We start from the raw sequence: 18142 nt of genomic DNA, 5'->3' as shown, positions 1-18142 counted from the left end.
AACTATTGCAGGCATCTAGTAAAATTTTTTTATTTCAGGTATTGTGGTTTTCTAAATTTTAATTTTTTAAAAAATAGTTTGTTTCTCTGCTCAGAATGTCTAGCTTTCCATTCATTTAAAGAGGATTTACTTTTATGTCATGGAGCTTGGTTATGATGGTGGATTTCAAGTCTGTCTGATAATTTCCACCCCTGAGTCATCTACAGGCTGACATCTATTATGTTTTCCCTTGAGACTGGATCAAATTTTACTCATTCTTTGTATATCAGGCAATTTTGGATTATTCTGGACATTTTGACAGTAGGTTCTGAGACTCTGGATCCTGTTTAAATCCTCTGGAAAATGGCTTGTTGTTTGTTTTGTTTTAGCTGGCAGCACCCCTGTTAGACTCAGACCACACTTCACGACTTGCCTTCTGTGAGCCGTGTTTCCCATGTCCATTCAGTTTCCAAAGCTGTTTGGGTCTGCCCCACACATGTGGCACTCTGGGTGGTGTTTATGTTGTAGTCTGACTTCAACAAAGCCTTGGCTGTGTGTCTTTGGGGCTGTTTTGCACCTGCATAATTTCTGGGTGAGGTCATGGTTTGTGCTGGGTTGTTCACAGAAGTGGGGGGATCCTCCTCTCCAGATCTCTCCTTTTCAGGGTTTCCCCCACAGTTTCCAGCTCCTACAGGTCTTTCTCCATTGCTCCTCTGGCTAGAAAGATGGGTTTTCTCTTAGGGATTTTGTGTCTGTATCCCCTTAAGTAGTCAATGCAGCTCTGAGGGAGGATAGCCTAGGTCAGGGCCAAGAGAGAAACAAGAGAACACAAAACAGATATTTTCCCTGTGCTTTCAAGCTCATTGGGTCCCTTTTCCTGGTTCTCTGGCTAAACAGAGGGTTTTTCTCTAGAGGTTTTTGTTTTCTTCATCCATTGTGCAGTTTCATGACTCATGCTACCCTATGGACAAAGCCAAGAGAGACAGGAGGTTAAAAAATACACAAAACAGGAAAACCCCATCTTTATGGATAATTCTTAAAGTTTTTACTTTCTTCCCCACCTGTCAGCTGTTGTTTGAAATCTGCCCAGGGTTTTCATGGTAATCAATGGAAGAAATAGGCTCTGGTGGGCTTACACTGTGGTAGCCAGCACCAAAAGTCAGGTCACTGTTTTCCATGCTTTTTCACAAATATGCTCATTTGTCAAATATTTCTCAGCATCCACTCTGTGCTGGGCACTGTGTTGGTGTCAGATTTATAACTGAGAATTAGACAGACACTGTGTGGACAACCTTGCAGAAAGAATGAGAGTGACTGAGCAAGCACACAAGGGATGAGTGTCACCCAGGAGAAGCAACGAAGCTGCAGCATTTCCTTCATAGGGAACCAAAGGAAGGTCTCCTTGAGGAGGCGATGTTTAAGCTGAGAACAGAAGGAACAGCGTGAGTGTGAGCAGAGATGGGCAAGAGCTTTCCCAGCTAAGAACAGCACACTTGCAGGCCTTGAGGCAGACAGGAGGTGGTATATTCCAGGAACTGAAGAGAGGTGGGAGTAGGCATTGAGCTAGGGGGCTGTGGCAGGAGATGGGGATGAGTTCAGGAAGGCAGGTCATGTGGGGCTTTACAGGCCCTGTTAAGAGATTTTTAATTAGTTTCATTGAGAAAATGAGAAGCAAAACATACCCATAATTCTGATACATTTGGGCTAGGGTCCCCTTTTACACATGGGAAAATATGGCTCAGAAAGGTAGACTGGGGCATAGTATTTTACAGATGAAGCAAGGAAGACCCAGAAAGGGGATTTATGTGAGCCACAGAAGAAATAAATAGCAGAAAAAAGACTTGTAACCAAATATTCAACTTCCTGGCTGGTTATTGCTCTTTCTTTCACTTCTACATGCTCCAGACATTCCCACGTAATCTTCATGAACACCAACAGCTTGGCTGAGTAGCATCTTTTTCTTCATTTATCTTTGCAGAGCAGGGGAGTGTGAGGCGGGTGAGTGCATGGGTACACACATGTGTGAATGTATGTGTGTGTGTGTTCCTAACACTGGTAACACTGACTATTGCCGGCAGTTCATCCAGCAACATCATCCACCAGTTCACGGCCCCCGGGGAATTCACTGTGTTTGCTGAATGCACAACCACTGAGTGGCACGTGATGGCTCAGAAGCATGTGACGATCCGAGACAAGATAGGGCAGCTCAGTGTGACTGGGTGCTCCAGCCTGTCCCAGTCAGGAGCCAGCCCTCTTTGCTGTGCTGTCTTCGGGGACCCATTGTGGATTCAGGTGGTGCTTGATGGAGGTGAGTCTGCAGAAATGGTCAAGGTCAAGGCAACCTTGATTTTCCCCAAATCTATCCATCCAACTCCCAGGCTTTGGCACTCAGGTACCGAGTTAGTTTTTTAGCTCATTTACTTAGCACCTAGTATGTGCCTGTAACTGGTCTAAGTGCTTTATATGTACTAGTTTTATCTCCACATACTGTTACACATTACTACTATCATCTCTATTTTACAGATGAAGAAACAGAGGGAACATTCAGAAATTGGCTCAAAGTCTTAAGCCTAGTAAGCTAGTGAAGCTCTCAGCCTTCTGAATGCCATTTTTGCACGCCCACAGTCCCGTAAGAAGAACTGAATTTCCAAGTCACTCCTTCTTGGGGGAACTTGACTAGGATTGGGAGAGCTACCAGCTGGGCCTGAGGCCATCCCAGTTCAGCCAGCACTGCCCAGCTTGGCACAGTGATGCTGCCCCCAGTCAGGGCTGCTAGTCAGTGACAAGCACTGCTCCAGCCACAGCACCTCTTATGGCTGGCGTCTGCTCTGATTGGCCAGTTTCTTTTCTGATTGGTCACAGAGGCCATTCTAATTGGTCATTGTGTCCATTTTGATTAGGCAAGGTGTCCCTTCTGATCGGTCACAGCATCTATTCCGATTGGTCACAGTGTCCATTCTGATTTATCAAAATATCCATCCTATTTTGTCGGGAGGGACCCACGCAATTTCACCTGTTGAATACTCTTGAATATTATCCCTTTTGTCAATAGAGACCCTACCAGCTAAGACCCATCATCACCGAAGGCAGCATCTTTCCTGCAGGCACAGGTCCAATGTGCGACCTGGACAGAAGCCTGTTGAGGTAAACTGCGTTGACGTGGAGCTGCAGAGGTGAGGACGTGACTCAGTCCGACCTCGCAGCTCCCAGAGCCTCACTCAGCAGGGACTTCACGGAGCCATTACAGGCCCTTAAACGCGGTAGTTGGGGCTCCTCTCTGTTCTGGTGTCCTTGTCGGCTGAAGATGGTGCTCTGTGCACCTGGGAAACCTAAAATAATCCTTCATTCATTTTTCATTCTACAAATATAATTGAGTGCCTGCTCTTCGCCGAGTGTGGGGAGAGGGAGCAGTAAATGGGAGAGTCGGAGGGCTAACATTATTCTCTGCAGCGTTAGCTGCATCGTCCTTGCTCAAACAAGAAAATATACTCACTTGGTTTCTATTGGAGAGAATCATAATTCGGTGGTTTAAATCCGATTTTCAGAGTCAACCACAATATTCCGCTGGACAGCCAGTGCCAGCCTGTAAGGGAGCCCCATCTTAATGGGGACAGGCTGCGTGTTCCTGAGGAGCAGGGTTCCAGGCAGTCTGCTGCAGAGGTGGAAGGAAATGGCTTCAGCTGCTCCTGCCTAGCACAAGACTGGAGGCTAACTGTCATGCATAAAAATCAGCCATGCCTTGGGAGATGCTTCCTTCTTAGCCTTCTTCCAAGGCCAAACCTGTCACCAAAATGTTCTCAAATCTTTATTACAAACCTTTAAGTTTATGGGTAACACATGCATAGTATAAATTAGAATGTACAGATGAGCAGAGAGGACCCAAAAAGAAAAATCCTTCATGTACCCATTACTCAGAGATAACCACAGTTAATACTTGGGGTTGGGACTCACACTTCCACATGTCTTTATGGCTATACCATGCCCCTAGCTATATCCAGAACTTGATCTCAGAGCTAGTCTTGCCTACTTTGGTACAGTCACCAGCATGGTTGCTGCCAACATTCTTAAATATTTCTTATCCCACATAGGAACAGGGGTGACTTACACTGTGCTGTCAGGCAACACAAGCCTGGCTGAGTTCACCACACTGAGCGGCCTGCTGCCCTACAATCTGACCCTGGACCGAGCGGCCCAGCAAAGGATTGGCCCCGGGATGCACCAGCTGGAGATCCGAGCCACCAGCAACACCACCACCTCTGCACCCTCTAGAAACATCACAGTCCACTTCATGGAGCCTCTGTCAGGGTTACAGGCCTCCTGGGGTTCTGACCACTTGGAGCTTGGACAAGACCTACTGGTCAACATCTCGGTGGCTCATGGTATCCCAGAGGGGCTGACCTTTGAAGTGGCAGGACTCAATGCAACCTTCACCCACCAAGAAGAAAGCCTCAAGGCGCCATTTGGGATTTACCATGTGGCAGTTCCTCTTGAAGGTACTTGGGGTTGGCAGACCCCCTTTCCAAACTTCCTTCCTCTTCCCTTCCAGACTCAGGTGTCCAGCATCCTGCCAGCCAGTTTCAGTGTGTCCTGGTCACAAACCTGGTTCACAGCATCCAGCCTATGTCACAAAAATAAGGAAGAGACTTATTATCTGCCTTCATAGAGTTCAGAGTCACGGGAGTTCTCAATTCTGGCCCTTCTGACATTTGGGACTGGGTCATACTTTGTTGTATGACCCAATGGTCATACAACATACAATGGACTGTCTCATACAATGGGCTGTCCTGCCCATTGTAGGATGTTCAGCAGCATCCCTGGCTTCTATCCACTAGATGCCAGCAGCTCCAGGCCCCTAAGTCCCAACAAACAGAAATGCCTCCAAACATTGCCAACTGTCCCCTGGACAGCAAAATCTCCCCCACTGAGAACCACTGAAGGAGGGCTGGAGTAGTCCAATTTTTCCATCATTTCTAGAGGAGTGTGTGGTTCAGGAAACTAGTCCATGCCCTTGGGGGAGAGAAAGAGGTAAAAACAAGAGTGGGAGAGGAAGGGAGAAGAGAGAAAGTGTCACGATGTGGCTGGAACAGAGATAGGGTGACAGACTGGCTGGCACCACCAGGGGCAGAGACCACAGCAGACATTTGCATTTAATCTGGAGAGAACAGAGTCCTTCAGGGCAGTGCGGTGAGGTCAGCAGGCAGGAATGTGATGAGGGTCACAGAGCCTCCAGCCCACCTAGAATCTTGTCTCCAGGGTCCCTAGCCCTGGGTCTCAGAGGTATGTCAGAAAGAGGGGAACACTGAGCAGGTGTGGGGTTATCATGCCCTCAGCAGCAGAGATGGCAAAAGACATAGCAGGTTAAATGACAGATTTGAGAAGAAAAACACTGGAACTCTGCCAGGTATCAGAGGTCCAGCTTGAAACAGGGGGAATCCAGAATGGAATGAAATGACAATGGAAAATACATACAACATATAGGCTATAATTCAAATGCAAATTAATTTTTGTCTTCTATAAAAGTTGTTTGGCAGGGGATAATAGATAAAACCTTTGCAGGCCCTATGAGGTTTTGGCTTACTCTTAGATGACAAGTAGTCTTCTCCCCACAAGAAAAACAGATTTGGATGGCTCCAGGGATGAAGGGGGTGAGGAAGAAGGAGAGGGAACCAGGTAGAACAGAAATCCTCACTACCTGGTGGCATTGGCTCAGTCCTGGCTGGTCTTGCTGTCAGGGCCCAGCAGATGTTTGCAGCTGTCTTATGGGAGCTTCTCTGGGCTTCTGAAGCCTCTGCTGTGTCCCCCAGCTCCCGGGACAGGGGTGATGCCTCTCCCTCAGCTGGCCACAGCTGGCCAGCTGCTGCTGCTTCTGGATCACCAAGAAGGTCATTCTCTGTTCTCATTCTTTTTTTTTTTTTTTTAAGATTTTTATTTATTTATTTGATAGACAGAGCGAGATCACAAGTAGGCAGAGAGGCAGGCAGAGAGAGAGGGGGAAGCAGGCTCCCAGCTGAGCAGAGTGCCCAATGCGGGGCTCGATCCCAGGACCCTGAGATCATGACCTGAGCCAAAGGCAGAGGCTTAAACCATTGAGCCACCCAGGCGCCCCCTCTGTTCTCATTCTTGCTGCCCTTTCCAGCACTCCCTTTCCCCTAGACAAACATCTGGTCTGCAGAAAATTCTCACCTTTTCCTTGGCCAGCTACCAGTAGTGACTGTAGTTTTTTCCAAAGGCAGGAATGCAGAACTTTTCCTCCCTCCCTCTCTCCCTCTCACTCCACCCTCTGTCATGACCCCCTGTCATAGACCACCCTCCCAGGGCACGAGTAAGGAACACTTCCATGGGGGTCCTCAACCTCAAAGAGCACACATTCACCTTTCCAAGCGTCCCCTCTCATGAGTTTCCCTCTAGACTTGAGAAGGTAGCACCTACCACCCTTCCCCATGACAGAAGAGGGGTGGGATACATATGTACCCCAAATAAGTCTTACAAATTCTTTTCTGTTTTCTACCCCGCAATCTTTTAAAAGTTCTGTCATGTCTTTCCTTCTGCTGGAATCTCTCCTCAAAGGATGGACACTATTTTTGTCCTTTGAACTTTAGTTTTAACCCCCTCCATGAACCATGATCCATGATCCATGATCCATGAAGTGATCCCCTGCTCCATGTCCACAATGCCCCCATACCAATTTCTGCCATGGTTTGGCACTTGGTCTCCTAAATATCTACTAGACTATAAGGACCTTGAAGACAAAGACCACATTTCATTCATCTCTGTGTCCCCAGAGCTTTGCACCATGTCTGGTATACAACAGGGGTTCATTAAATGCTCAGATGATGAAAGATTCAAATTCTGCCATCAGTGGAACTGAGAAGTACATGCTAAGAGAGCTGTCTTAGCAGAAGTCAAACAATTTATTACAACACCCATAATTGTCTACCCTTTGCATTGCAGGTACCTTTCTGGTCACTGTGACGGTAAGGAATGCCTTCTCAAACCTAAGTTTGGAAGTCGGAAGCATCACTGTCACAGGCAAGGAATTTCGGGAAGTGGGTACAGAACTCATGACCAGAGTCTGGGGCATTGCACTTGCTTGGGATCCAGTGAGGAACTCTTCACAACAAAGCTCTGAAATACTTACCTCGCTCTATAGATGTTAAGGGGCAGTGAAATAAGCAGTAAAACATTCAACCATTGTTAAGAATTCTGAACATCCGAGTTTGTATTCATTATGTTGCTTTAGGCTCCAAGCAACAAAAAGCCCAACAAAGGAGGCTTTCTGCTCAAGGTTTTATTGTTCCACCTACTAAGAATTTAGGAGGTAAGTAATTCCAGGGTTGGTTCAGTGGCTTAGTGTTACCACAAGGACCCGGGTTCATTCTGTTGTCGTGTTCTTTTTTTTTTTTTTTTTTTTAACAATTTTATGTATTTATTTGACAGAGAGAGAGAGAGAGCATAAGCAGGGAGAGGGGAGCAGGCAGAGTGGGGAGCTGGACTCAGGGCTTGATCCCAGGGTTCTGGGATCATGACCTGAGCTGAAGGCAGACACTTAACAGACTGAGCCATCCAGGTGCCCCTGTTGTCCAGTTCTGCCATCCTGAGAGCTTCTGCTTTGTTCTTAGGCTTGCATCTCATCAACATGGCTGCTGCAGTTCCAGACATCACATGTCAGCCCAGCATTACTCAGCAGCTGCTCAAGCTTTTTTCCCTTTCTGTAGCTCTTGTTACTGGGGTGGGAAGGGAGCATTTCCCCAGCTCATCCCTAGCAATCTTCCTGTCAGATACCATCACTCAGGGTCATGCACCCCAGTTGTAAGGAATGCTGGGAAGCATTCTGGCAACCGGGAAGAGTGGGGAACTGGCTGCTGGATAGGCAACCAACAGTGGCAGTCACAGAGCTGAAAGTTCATCTCAAATGTGTTTGCCAGGGCTCTTTGAGCAGCAATGGAGAGAAAAACAGGTCAAACTAGCTCAAGTCAGAGGAAGTTTTATCAACTCAGAAAAGGCCAGGGTTTAGTCACAGCTGGATCCAGTCACTCAATCATCAGTCATCAGAAATCTGTCTGTTCCCATCTCTTCATTCTATTCAGGCTTCATTGTGATTCCCTCTTCCCAAGCAGTAGCAGGATGGCCCCAGGCTTCAATCTTTAACCCTAGAGGAGGAGTGCCTCTTTGTGGATATTTCCAGAAGTCCTGAGGTTGCCTCTCCTGGTCCAAGCTTGGTTCATGTTCCCTCCAGGACCCAGTGCTGAGGCCAGGGGAAAGTGGTATTGGGCAGACCAGAATCACATGTTCACCCAGAATATGATGAAGGGTCAGCTTCACCCAAACCAAGGACTGAGAGTGGGGGAAGGAGGGTTCCTCAGGGAAAATGTCACCTGTAAGTGCTCCTACCAAGAGAAGGGGGACCCAAAAACCTGGATGGGGGAAAACGACATCTGTCCTTGCTACTGTCCATGGCCCTCGTTTTCCACATATGGAATCTGAGGCTGAGAGAGTTTAAATGACTTTCCAGAAGTCACTAAGCTAATTCATGGCAGGATCAGAGGTAGCAACTACTTTTCCTGATTTCTTCACTCAGGGTTACTGGACCATCTTCCTTCTTAAGGTTAAGAATGGTGGGGCACCTGGGTGGCTCAGTGGGTTAAGCCTCTGCCTTCGGCTTAGGTCATGATCTCAGGGTCCTGGGATGGAGCCCCGCATCTGGCTCTGCTCGGTGGGGAGCCTGCTTCCCCCCCTCTCTCTGCCTGCCTCTCTGCCTACTTGTGATCTCTCTCTCTCTCTCTCTGCCAATTAAATAGATGAATGAAATCTTATATATAAAAAAGGCTTAAGAACAGCTTCTGTGTCTAGCATCTTAGCTTTGCTTTGTATAATTTTTACAGACCTTCAAAGTTGGAGTTCTCTGAATGGGAATTCACTGGGAGAGAATTTTTTACAGATCAATGGTACTCAGATCTTAAAATAACCAGGTCACTGGGGTCTAGAGATACACATGAATCTGCCAGTGCAGATAAAACACATTCCTATCTTAATCACTACACTTTAACATATTCATTGTTCAGTATTTTCAGAGCATACCAACTGCATGTACATTTTCCATTTTTTAGACTTGATATAATAATACTCTTTACAGATATATACAGATGACAAAGCAATTAAGCACAGCATTCAGCCCTTGAGAAATGGGAATTGCCTTTCTGTAAGGGGTGAGAAACCTAAGACTCAGAATAACTAACATTCCGAGGTTCACACAGCCGGTAAGAGGCCAATAGAAGAACCCAGAAATGTACCATGGTGTGCTGAGGCTGGCTGCCAGCAGCTTGTGAGAGCTGGTTCTGTCCACCTCTTGCTCTACAATCACTGCGGTCAGCTTGGCAGCTTGAAACCTGCCTTAGTGGCAATACAGACACCAAAGAAAGCAGCAAACACTACAAATCAGAGCTCCCCACTCCGTCCCTTAACTGGTAGTTAAACATTAACAACATACAGCCACAGGCCTGTCTCCAAATTTTGTGTTATCTGCATTAGCAACTGCCTGCCTCTTTCCTAACAACCAAAGAGGTGTCTTTAGTCCAATTTTGGACAAGATGGTTTGAGTTTTTACCCATTTCTATGGCCTAAATGTATGCTAAATTTCTGAGCATACCTCTGCCTCTGCCCTTTGGCAATCTTATCAACACTACCAAAGTCTGATGACTGTTCCCACTGTGTTTATAGCTCCTTCCAGTCTGCAAGAACCATCTGGAATAAATGCCAAGGAAAAGAATGTGAGTATTTGTTTTTTTAGACACTTAACACCTCACCAGAAAAAGATGTCTAAGAACTCTGCTTTAGTTTTGGTTTTGGGCTTACTGGTGCTAATAGCCAGAAAACTAGGAAGCATAGAAGTTTCTTCCATTTGAAAAGAGATCCAGAAGGAATGGAATCAAACCAAGCATATTCTCCAACCACTACAGTATCACAGTACAAATCAGTAATAAGATATCTGGGATAGGTACATACCTTTTAGACATCTTGGATATTCAAGAGCATATTTGAAAAACATCAAGAGGTCAAAGGAAAAATTCACAAGGAAAATTTTAACATTTTTTGAGTGATGATAGTACAACCTATCCAAATTTGTGGGATGAAGCTAAAGCAGGGCTCAGAGGAAAATTTATAGCTGTTGATGCTTAGAAAACACACCTGGGTTCCTTAGTTTTTACAGCAAGACTAAGTCCTCAACTCCTTGCTATTGACATTGTTTATGCATGTCAATAACAAAAACTGTACATCTACATTATCCAAGGCCTGGTGTTAGGGACTATAGCTACAAAAGTGAATAAACAGCCATGGTCCCCTGCCTTCTTGGAGACTAGTAGGTGAAACTACGGAATAAATTAGCATCTGGTTAGGAGTTGTGATAAGTGTCTAACTAGAAGCAATGGGGTGCAGTGACAGCAACCAACACAGGGTGGCCTAGCAAATGTGATCAGGCCTGTCGGAAGGAGACATTCAAGTTGGAACTTGAAGATAAGATAGTCAGTCATGCTAGAAAGCAGAATAAGAGCTTTCAGGGTGCACAGATATGAAGGCCCTGGGGCTGGAATTTGGCCTGAGGCCAAGGGGGCTGGGTAGGAGGAGCATGTAGGAGATTACAGAGAAATGGACAGAGGCCAGATCCCATGAAGTCTTAGGTACCAAGACAGGGACTTGGGTTTTATTCTTAGGCCATGGGAGACCACTAGGGGCTGAGGTCTGCTATGAGGCTTCCTGCTATACAGGCTGTCCTCACAGGGTGGCCGTTTAATAGGTCCTACTAGAACTTACTCAAGGAGAATATCTTATGCCTCTTGATTTCTCCTCCTAGAACTCACAGGCTCACTTACTCCTCCTCCTTCACAACAGCTCTGTGATCCTGTCCTCTGGAGAAACTTGCCCTGACACCAGCTATCCACTTTGTAGAGGTCATAGCTCTGTGCCTTCCTCTGCACCAGATACAGTAGAAAGCATGTCACAACCTCCCCTCATTTAATCCACAGCAGCCCAGGAATCGAATGATATCAAATCTTCATAGAAGCAGATGTTTTCAACCTACTGCCTCCCTCTTACACATTCTCATAATCCTCTGGACCCCTTCTCTCCGCAGCAGTTAGCACTCTGTATTTTGTCTGTTTCCTTGTCTGTCTTCCCTCCCAAACTTAAGGGCAAGGCCCAGGTCTCTATTCCTGTATCTCTGGGCATCAAGCATGGGGACTGGTCCAGAGCAGGCTCTGTTAAAGGTGGATGCATGGTGGACCCTTAACACTGAGCCCACATTCAGACTAAAGTTACTTACCCTGTGATTCATCCCTGGAGGTGAGCCAGGTGGGTCCCACAGGGTCTGTTTCCATTCCACACCCTATACTGTGGGTACCCTTGGCACAGATTGCTGTGGGGTGGGAGGTGGCGTGCCAACTGTGGATGGGCATCTCACCAGCCAGCTGCTTTTTCTGCAGAGAGAGAAAGGGAACGTGCAGGTATACATGGAACCTGGTCAGTATGTGGATCCTTTCACGACTGTGACTCTGGGCTGGCCAGACAGTGACAAGGATTTACGTTTCCAGTGGTCATGTGGTAGGTGTCTGCAGAGTTCTGGAACTATCCTATCTTGCCACAAAGTAATGGACAGAGGTCAGCTTTGCCATTTTTTAACCTTCACACCGGTATCACTTTTGCCTGACCCTTGCAAGTGCCAGATTAAGAATTCCATGTAAATGGCAGGGTCGGAGGAAGCAGTAGGAAACCAAGGCAGATGTAGCCTTGAAGGCAGGCAACAAGGAGATGCACTATCTGTAAAATATGTGAGAACAGTAATTAGTCCTAAAAGTCAATCTGCTTTATTTTCATCACAAAAGTCAGTAATAAAATAAAAACAACAACTGCCCTCCTTTCACTTCCTTGCCCTTGATACATTGCCAGGAAGAGTCTAGAAGTGAGGAGGCATTTTCAGACAAATCAAGAGAGTAGCACCAGTGCCCATTACTTAGAAATGGTTGTCCTCCTCTCTATAGGGATATAGCCTAGGTGGGCAGTCATTCTTTTGAAAATTAATGCCATCCCTACTGTACATATTATTTTTGTTGACTGTTTTTTCTTTGAACAATATATCCTGTATATTTTAATGTCATGATATCTTCTCCATCTTGATTTCACAATAAGTGTATAATAGACTGTCTAGTTAGTATATGATCATTTATTTACTGGTACCCTATTTTTTGGACATTTAGGTTATTTTGAATTATCTGCCCTTATAAACAACATTGTAATGAACATCCCTATAGTTCTATCTTTATTTGATTCTCTGGTTACTTTCATAAATAAATTTTTAGAAAATAATAAATTTTAAGAAATGGGATAGCTGGGTCAAAAGTCATGGAAAACTTGAAGCCTTTCGATATCCACTGGTAAGTGCTCAGTATACCCTTTTGAATATTAATTCTCATTATCAGGATTCATAGAGGATGCACGTATAGAGTTTGGGTGGTTGAGCTGATGGCCTGACCCTAGATCATGTCTCATGAATGGCACCGGTGGAAATAGCAGATGATTGCAAGCACCCTGAATATTCATCAAGCGGGGAATGCTTCAATAAAATGGGTACATCCAGACAGGGAAGACTACATAGCTGTTAACAAAAATAAGGCAGCTGTATGGCTACAGGATGCTTACTAAGATGCATTAAGAAAGTCCAGAAGGGCATAGAGAATGCTGTGTGTGGAACAATGACACACACACAAACACACATACCTATATTCCAATGCAGGCAGGGATAGGCTCCGGAAGGACACGCCAGAACTCTGTGCAAGACAAAGATGGGAAGGCAATCACCTCCACTCTGTGCATTTGGTGCCTATAGGGAGTTAAACACTGAATCCAAAAGGATACATTCATGTCCTCATCCCCAGAACAATGACCTCTGCAATGAGTCTCTGCAGATATAATTAAGACTCTGCAGATGAGGTCATCGTGGATTACCTGGGTTGGCCCTAAATCCAATAACGAGGGGGACGGGGGAAGCGAGGTGATTGATGGATAAAGATCCATCAACAGAGATGAAGGGCAAAGGATACAGGGACTTACTGAGATGGTATCATAAAGCCAGAGGGGACATGCGGCCTCTCAGATGGGATACAGGCCCCAGGTCCCCAGGTCCCCAGTGTACCCACAGAAACGTACAGCTGAGGTCAGCCTTCCAGGTGGAGTGAAATTACACCAGGGACAAGAAACTGCCTCGGTGCTCACCCAGGCAGAGCTGTCTATCCTCCTGGCCTCTCTCCTGCTGTATGCCTGGCCGCTCATTCTTCAGCAGTGGCCGGTGCCACATGAAGTAAAAGAAGCTGACATCCCCTGCAGGTGTGCTCAGAGTCAGGGGGAAGCACCACTCATTTCCCCAGGAGCATCCTTCCGCAGCACTGTTGCCACACCCTGCAAGTGGGAGTGCTCCTCAAATTCTCTCTTTGGAGCTCCTTTTCTTATCTATGTCTCTTTTCTTCCCCCAAAATGCCAAACCGGAAGGGTCCTTGGATTGGTAACAGCATTTTCCCCCTTCCCCTCAGGACGCTGCTGGGCCCAGTGGAGCTACTGTGTTGAGAGGCAGCTGTTCCGCACAGACCAAAGGGAGCTGGTGCTTCCTCCGTCCTGCCTGCCACCGCCCAACTCCACCGTCACCCTGCGCCTGGCCACCTGGAGAGGCGGGGAGCTGCAGAACCGGGAGGAGCAGTGCCTCTATGTGTCTGCCCCCCCGGAAGTCGGGCCTCGAGTCAGGTGGGGGCAAGAGAGCAAACTCCTGTGGCATTGCCATCCCTTCAGCCACCATTTACTGAAGACCCAGCTCGGGCTGGCATAGACATAGGGACAAGTCTTATAGGAGTGGCCCAATAGACCTGGTCACAGTTCTCACATGGAGTGCTTCCTGGTGGTCAGCAATGATTGGCCCCAACGAATGCAGGGAGGTAGTGTATCCCAATGACAGCATCCTGGACTTGGGACCAGGGAAGGTTTCCCTTAGCAGAGATGTGAAGGAAGAGGAGCTAGCATGGCAAGAAAAGGGGGCAGGAGAGGAAACTGGATGGCAAAAGGAAGGAGCACAGAATAGCTGGAAGTGAAAGAGACAGGTGTGGCTCAAGTATGGAGGGAGAAAGAGGGGCAAAAAGAAACTGGGAGAAAAGGCAGGGCCTGGCTCTGGTGGAACCTTGTGAGTTATATCATAGACATCATTTTATAGAGTTCTGGAAAAGTCACCCAAGAGTTGCAAGTAGGCCGGGGAGGGGATCGTGCCTTACTTCAAAATTCTGTGGTAACAGGGTGGAGAGTGGGTTGGAGGAGGGCAAGAGAGGGCTCCGGGAGATCACTTGAGTTCTTGCAGGAGTCAAGGTGAGAGCTCAAGGTAGCCTGGTCTATCAAGTGGGTCCGAGCAAGAAGTAGATGTCTCAATTATCATATGATCTCCCTGATATGAGGAATTTGAGAAACAGGGCAGGGGGTCAGAGGGGGAAGGGAGGGAGAAAAAAATGAAACAAGTTGGGACCATGGAGGGAGACAAACCATAAGAGACTCTTAATCTCAGGAGACAAAGTGAGGGTCAATGGGGTGTGGGGGAAGGGACAGGGTGGCCAGATGATGGACACTGGGGAGCCATGTGCTATGGTGAGTGCTGTGAACTGTGTAAGACTAATGATTCACAGACCTGTGCTCCTGAAGCAAATAATACATTATACGTTTAAAAAAGAAAAAGAAGTAGCTGTCTCCCTCAAACTGGGAGTTGATGAGAGTTGGACAAAGGGTCTACGTACAGATGCAGGCAGGGATAAGGGAACAAACTAGGGTTGGCAGTGCAGGACTACAATAGGAGGAAGCCACTTTCCTTCTCAGGATTGCATAGGAAAGGAGGGGGGATGGCATTGCTAGGACCACCGGGAGCTGGGGTCTTGGTTAGAGGAACAGCCATTGCTAACTCCTGCCCACCTGTTAAGGCGCAGGGCCATTGGTAAATAAATACCCACCTCCCCCACCTTCACCATCTGATCCCCAGCCAGTGCCTCCCATTGCTCGACCCAACCAGAAGCCAGAGGCACGGAAACTCAGGTGACACAGTCCATGGAGATTAGAGTCCATGGACATTAGTCTCCTAGTGCCCAGAGTCACAAAGATTTGTAGGAGAATGTCTGGTACACCTGTGCTAGGATGGACATGAAGACAGAAGTAGGGAGATTGAGAGTTGCAAAGAAGTTAAAGCTGAAAGGTCCTGCACATGGACTGGACACACGGCAGGCGCCAGAGTGACCTTTTATTGGCACTAGGGAGGGAGTGGGATGCTAGAGAGAAGGCCCAGTGTCTGAATATAGACGTGTTGGTGCATGTTCCCTTTCCCCAGGAGTTATGTGACCTGGGACAAATCACATTGGTGCATGTTCCCTTTCCCCAGGAGTTATGTGACCTGGGACAAATCACATTGGCTCCCTGAGCTTGCTTTGCTTGTCTGTGATAGGGGATTCTAATACATTGCTCCTAGGGGCGTGGTAAGCCCTGGATAAGCAAACAATGATGCAAATCATTTATAACCTGTGGCATGCATGCAATAAAACCACAGCATTCCTTTATTATTGTTAGAACTAGAAGGAATCACGGCAATATTGTCTGCTCTTATCCCTCCCACGCCCCCCACCACTTTGCAGGTGAGGAAACTGAGGCTCAGAGAGTTAAAGTGACTCGTGCAAGGTAACCACTCTTACGAGACAGGGACAGGATCTGAGGACCCTAGGTTTCATGCACTTTCCGCACCATTGTCTTTCATCAGGAATGAAGTGGGAATTCAGTCAGGCACAAATCATTCCACCTCCATGACCAACGCTATGTCCTGGCTTTGGTTGGGGCATGGGTTACTTTTATTTCCTCTTTCACTTGAAAAAAAGCCCTCTGCCACCTTCACAAATGACCTGAGAAGAACCAGACAAAAGACAACGAGGCCACAAGGCTGAAGTGAACTTCCACACTCTGTTCTATCTCCCTCTCAGCTGTGAGAACTGTGGACCAGCGAATGCCAGTGAAGATGTCGTGCTCAGAGTCACCATGGGGGATGACTCCTCAGTAGCCATGTTCAACTGGGACTTAGAGGACGCCTCTCTGGGGAAGGTGAGGACACTGGGGAAGGTGGCAGCCACTCCTGTTTTGGCTGACTGACAGCCACGTGTGTCACATGCCCAGGACTGAGCTGGGGGTACGGGGATGGGGTGGTGGTGTTCCCCAGAGGAAAACCAGGGCACTGGGCAGAAGGGAGAATGAACACAAGAGAGCAGAAGCAATGGGGAAACATCACAGCAAGTGCTGCGGGGGCCCCAGCTCAGTCCCTCTGCCCAGGCTGATACACCCGTCCCAGCCTCTGTGGAGGGACTGCTCGCTGGTCACCGATGGATGTGGGGGTCTAATGCCCCAGCCCCCTGCCTCTGAGTAAGAGAACTTCTGTGGTACAGCTCACACTCACTGTGGGATCAGGCTGAGGCTGGCTGGACACCTCCTGAAACCATTTCTCTGCCCTCTGCTTCCCTCTCCGCTCTGGTTTTCCCAAGAGCCTCCCTCAGTAAATGATCTGCATATGAATCCCAGTCTAGGGGTGTCCTTCAAGGGACACCTTTTGTCTGATCTCAGACAAACACCTACATCGGGCTAGAAATTGGGTATTTGGGCTGACTCAGGGAAGCTTGTGGTGTCTTTGCTCGAAGGCCCCAGGGGTGAGAAGCCACTGCCCTGCTGAGTCCAGGAGCCTGGTTGAAGCCTCAGGGTCTCTTAGCTGCTGCTCTCTTTCAGGCTGAGCCTCTCCCGGCTGCCTGCAGATTCCGGGGATTTGGGCTGAGTGCTTCAACCCTCCCTCAGAGCAACACCTCCACACTGCGGCGGAACAGCTCCTTCTTGCAGACCTGGGGCCAGGCCACCCGGAACAGAGCCACAGGTGTGCAGGCCCCCGCTCAGTTTCTTGTCATGGGTCCCGTCTGCCACAGAAAGTGAACCAAGACAAACCCAGAAGCCCTGAAATGTGGGACTTCGGTGCAGGGTCAGGGGCCAGACACAGGCTCTGGGGTTCATCCCTTTGCCACCACTTTCTAGCTGGGAGGCGAGGCACTTCAACTCTCTGCACCTCAGTTTCCTGCCTCTGAATTGCATTATGCAGGGTGGAGGAGACAGATTGTTCCGGGGTGGTGCAGTCCGCGTGTCCTGCCAGAAGATTCTCACTTTAAACAAGCCCAGTGCTGTAGGAAATGTAGATTCTCAAAACGACAAATGATGGGTGATTATTTTATTCTTTTGGGGATGGATTCACTTGACTCAGTTTTTCTCAAAGTGGCCCACGGACCTCCCATACTGGAACAACCTGAGGTACTAGTTCAAAATGAACACTCTGAGGTGTGCCCCGAACCTTTTGGATTAGGTCTACACTAATCATTTTTTTAAGATTTTTTTATTTGTTTGATAGAGGGAGAGAGACATCAAGAGAGGGAACACAAGCAGGGCATAGTCAGAGAGGGAGAAGCAGGCTTCCCGCTGAGCAGGGAGCCTGATGCGGGTATAAAGGACTGGAGGGTCATGGCCCAAGCCAAAGGCAGATCCTTAATGACTGAGCTACCCAAGCACCCCTACACTAATCATTTTGGTTAAAGATTGGTTAAAATTGGTTAAAAATTGGTTAGGAATTAGTTAAAATCATATTGGTTAAAATTCTCTTTATGCCCAGCTCTTCCAGGTATATACTCTTTTTGAAATACCAGTGATAAAGGATGCTGGTGCAGGTGGAGGCCTGGAAAAAGCAAGGCTTTGGGCAGAATCAGCCTGTTTCTAGATTCTGGGCATGGCCCTTCTGAGCTCGGTGACCTTGAACAAGTCATTTTGTTTCCCAAATACTTCCTCCTCACCAAAGCTGTGAGGAAGCTATTAATATTAGCCCTTTTTGGGTGCCTGGATGGCTTGGTTATTAAGCGTCTGGCTTCAGCTAAGGTCATGATCCCAAGATCCTGGGATCGAACCTCACATCAGGATCCCTGCTCAGCAGGAAGCCTGCTTCTTACTCTCCCACTTTCCTTGCTTATATTTCTTCCCTTGCTATGTATCTCTCTGTCAAATAAATACATATAATCTTAAAAATATATATAAA

General features: G+C 47.4%; 1 protein-coding gene and 1 long non-coding RNA gene across 2 annotated transcripts in view; one reads left to right on the top strand and one right to left on the bottom strand.

Moving 5' to 3' along the window:
- Window positions 1–18142, top strand: part of LOC132006030 (polycystin-1-like protein 2) — a 162106-nt gene that overhangs the window by 88648 nt on the left and 55316 nt on the right. The window contains exons 7-14 of the mRNA XM_059383644.1: window positions 2058–2287; window positions 4068–4472; window positions 6931–7008; window positions 9697–9746; window positions 11457–11574; window positions 13557–13764; window positions 16014–16131; window positions 16804–16945. Of these exons, the coding sequence (XP_059239627.1) occupies window positions 2058–2287; window positions 4068–4472; window positions 6931–7008; window positions 9697–9746; window positions 11457–11574; window positions 13557–13764; window positions 16014–16131; window positions 16804–16945 (1349 nt within the window). The remainder of the gene's footprint in view (window positions 1–2057; window positions 2288–4067; window positions 4473–6930; window positions 7009–9696; window positions 9747–11456; window positions 11575–13556; window positions 13765–16013; window positions 16132–16803; window positions 16946–18142) is intronic.
- Window positions 12748–18142, bottom strand: part of LOC132006031 (uncharacterized) — a 25470-nt gene continuing 20075 nt past the window's right edge. Inside the window, exon 3 of the long non-coding RNA XR_009400962.1 lies at window positions 12748–12797. This is a non-coding gene — a long non-coding RNA (uncharacterized LOC132006031). The remainder of the gene's footprint in view (window positions 12798–18142) is intronic.

The sequence above is a fragment of the Mustela nigripes genome, chromosome 17, assembly GCF_022355385.1.
Source record: "Mustela nigripes isolate SB6536 chromosome 17, MUSNIG.SB6536, whole genome shotgun sequence".
Lineage (NCBI taxonomy): Eukaryota > Metazoa > Chordata > Mammalia > Carnivora > Mustelidae > Mustela > Mustela nigripes.
This window is presented reverse-complemented; position numbering and strand designations above follow the sequence as displayed.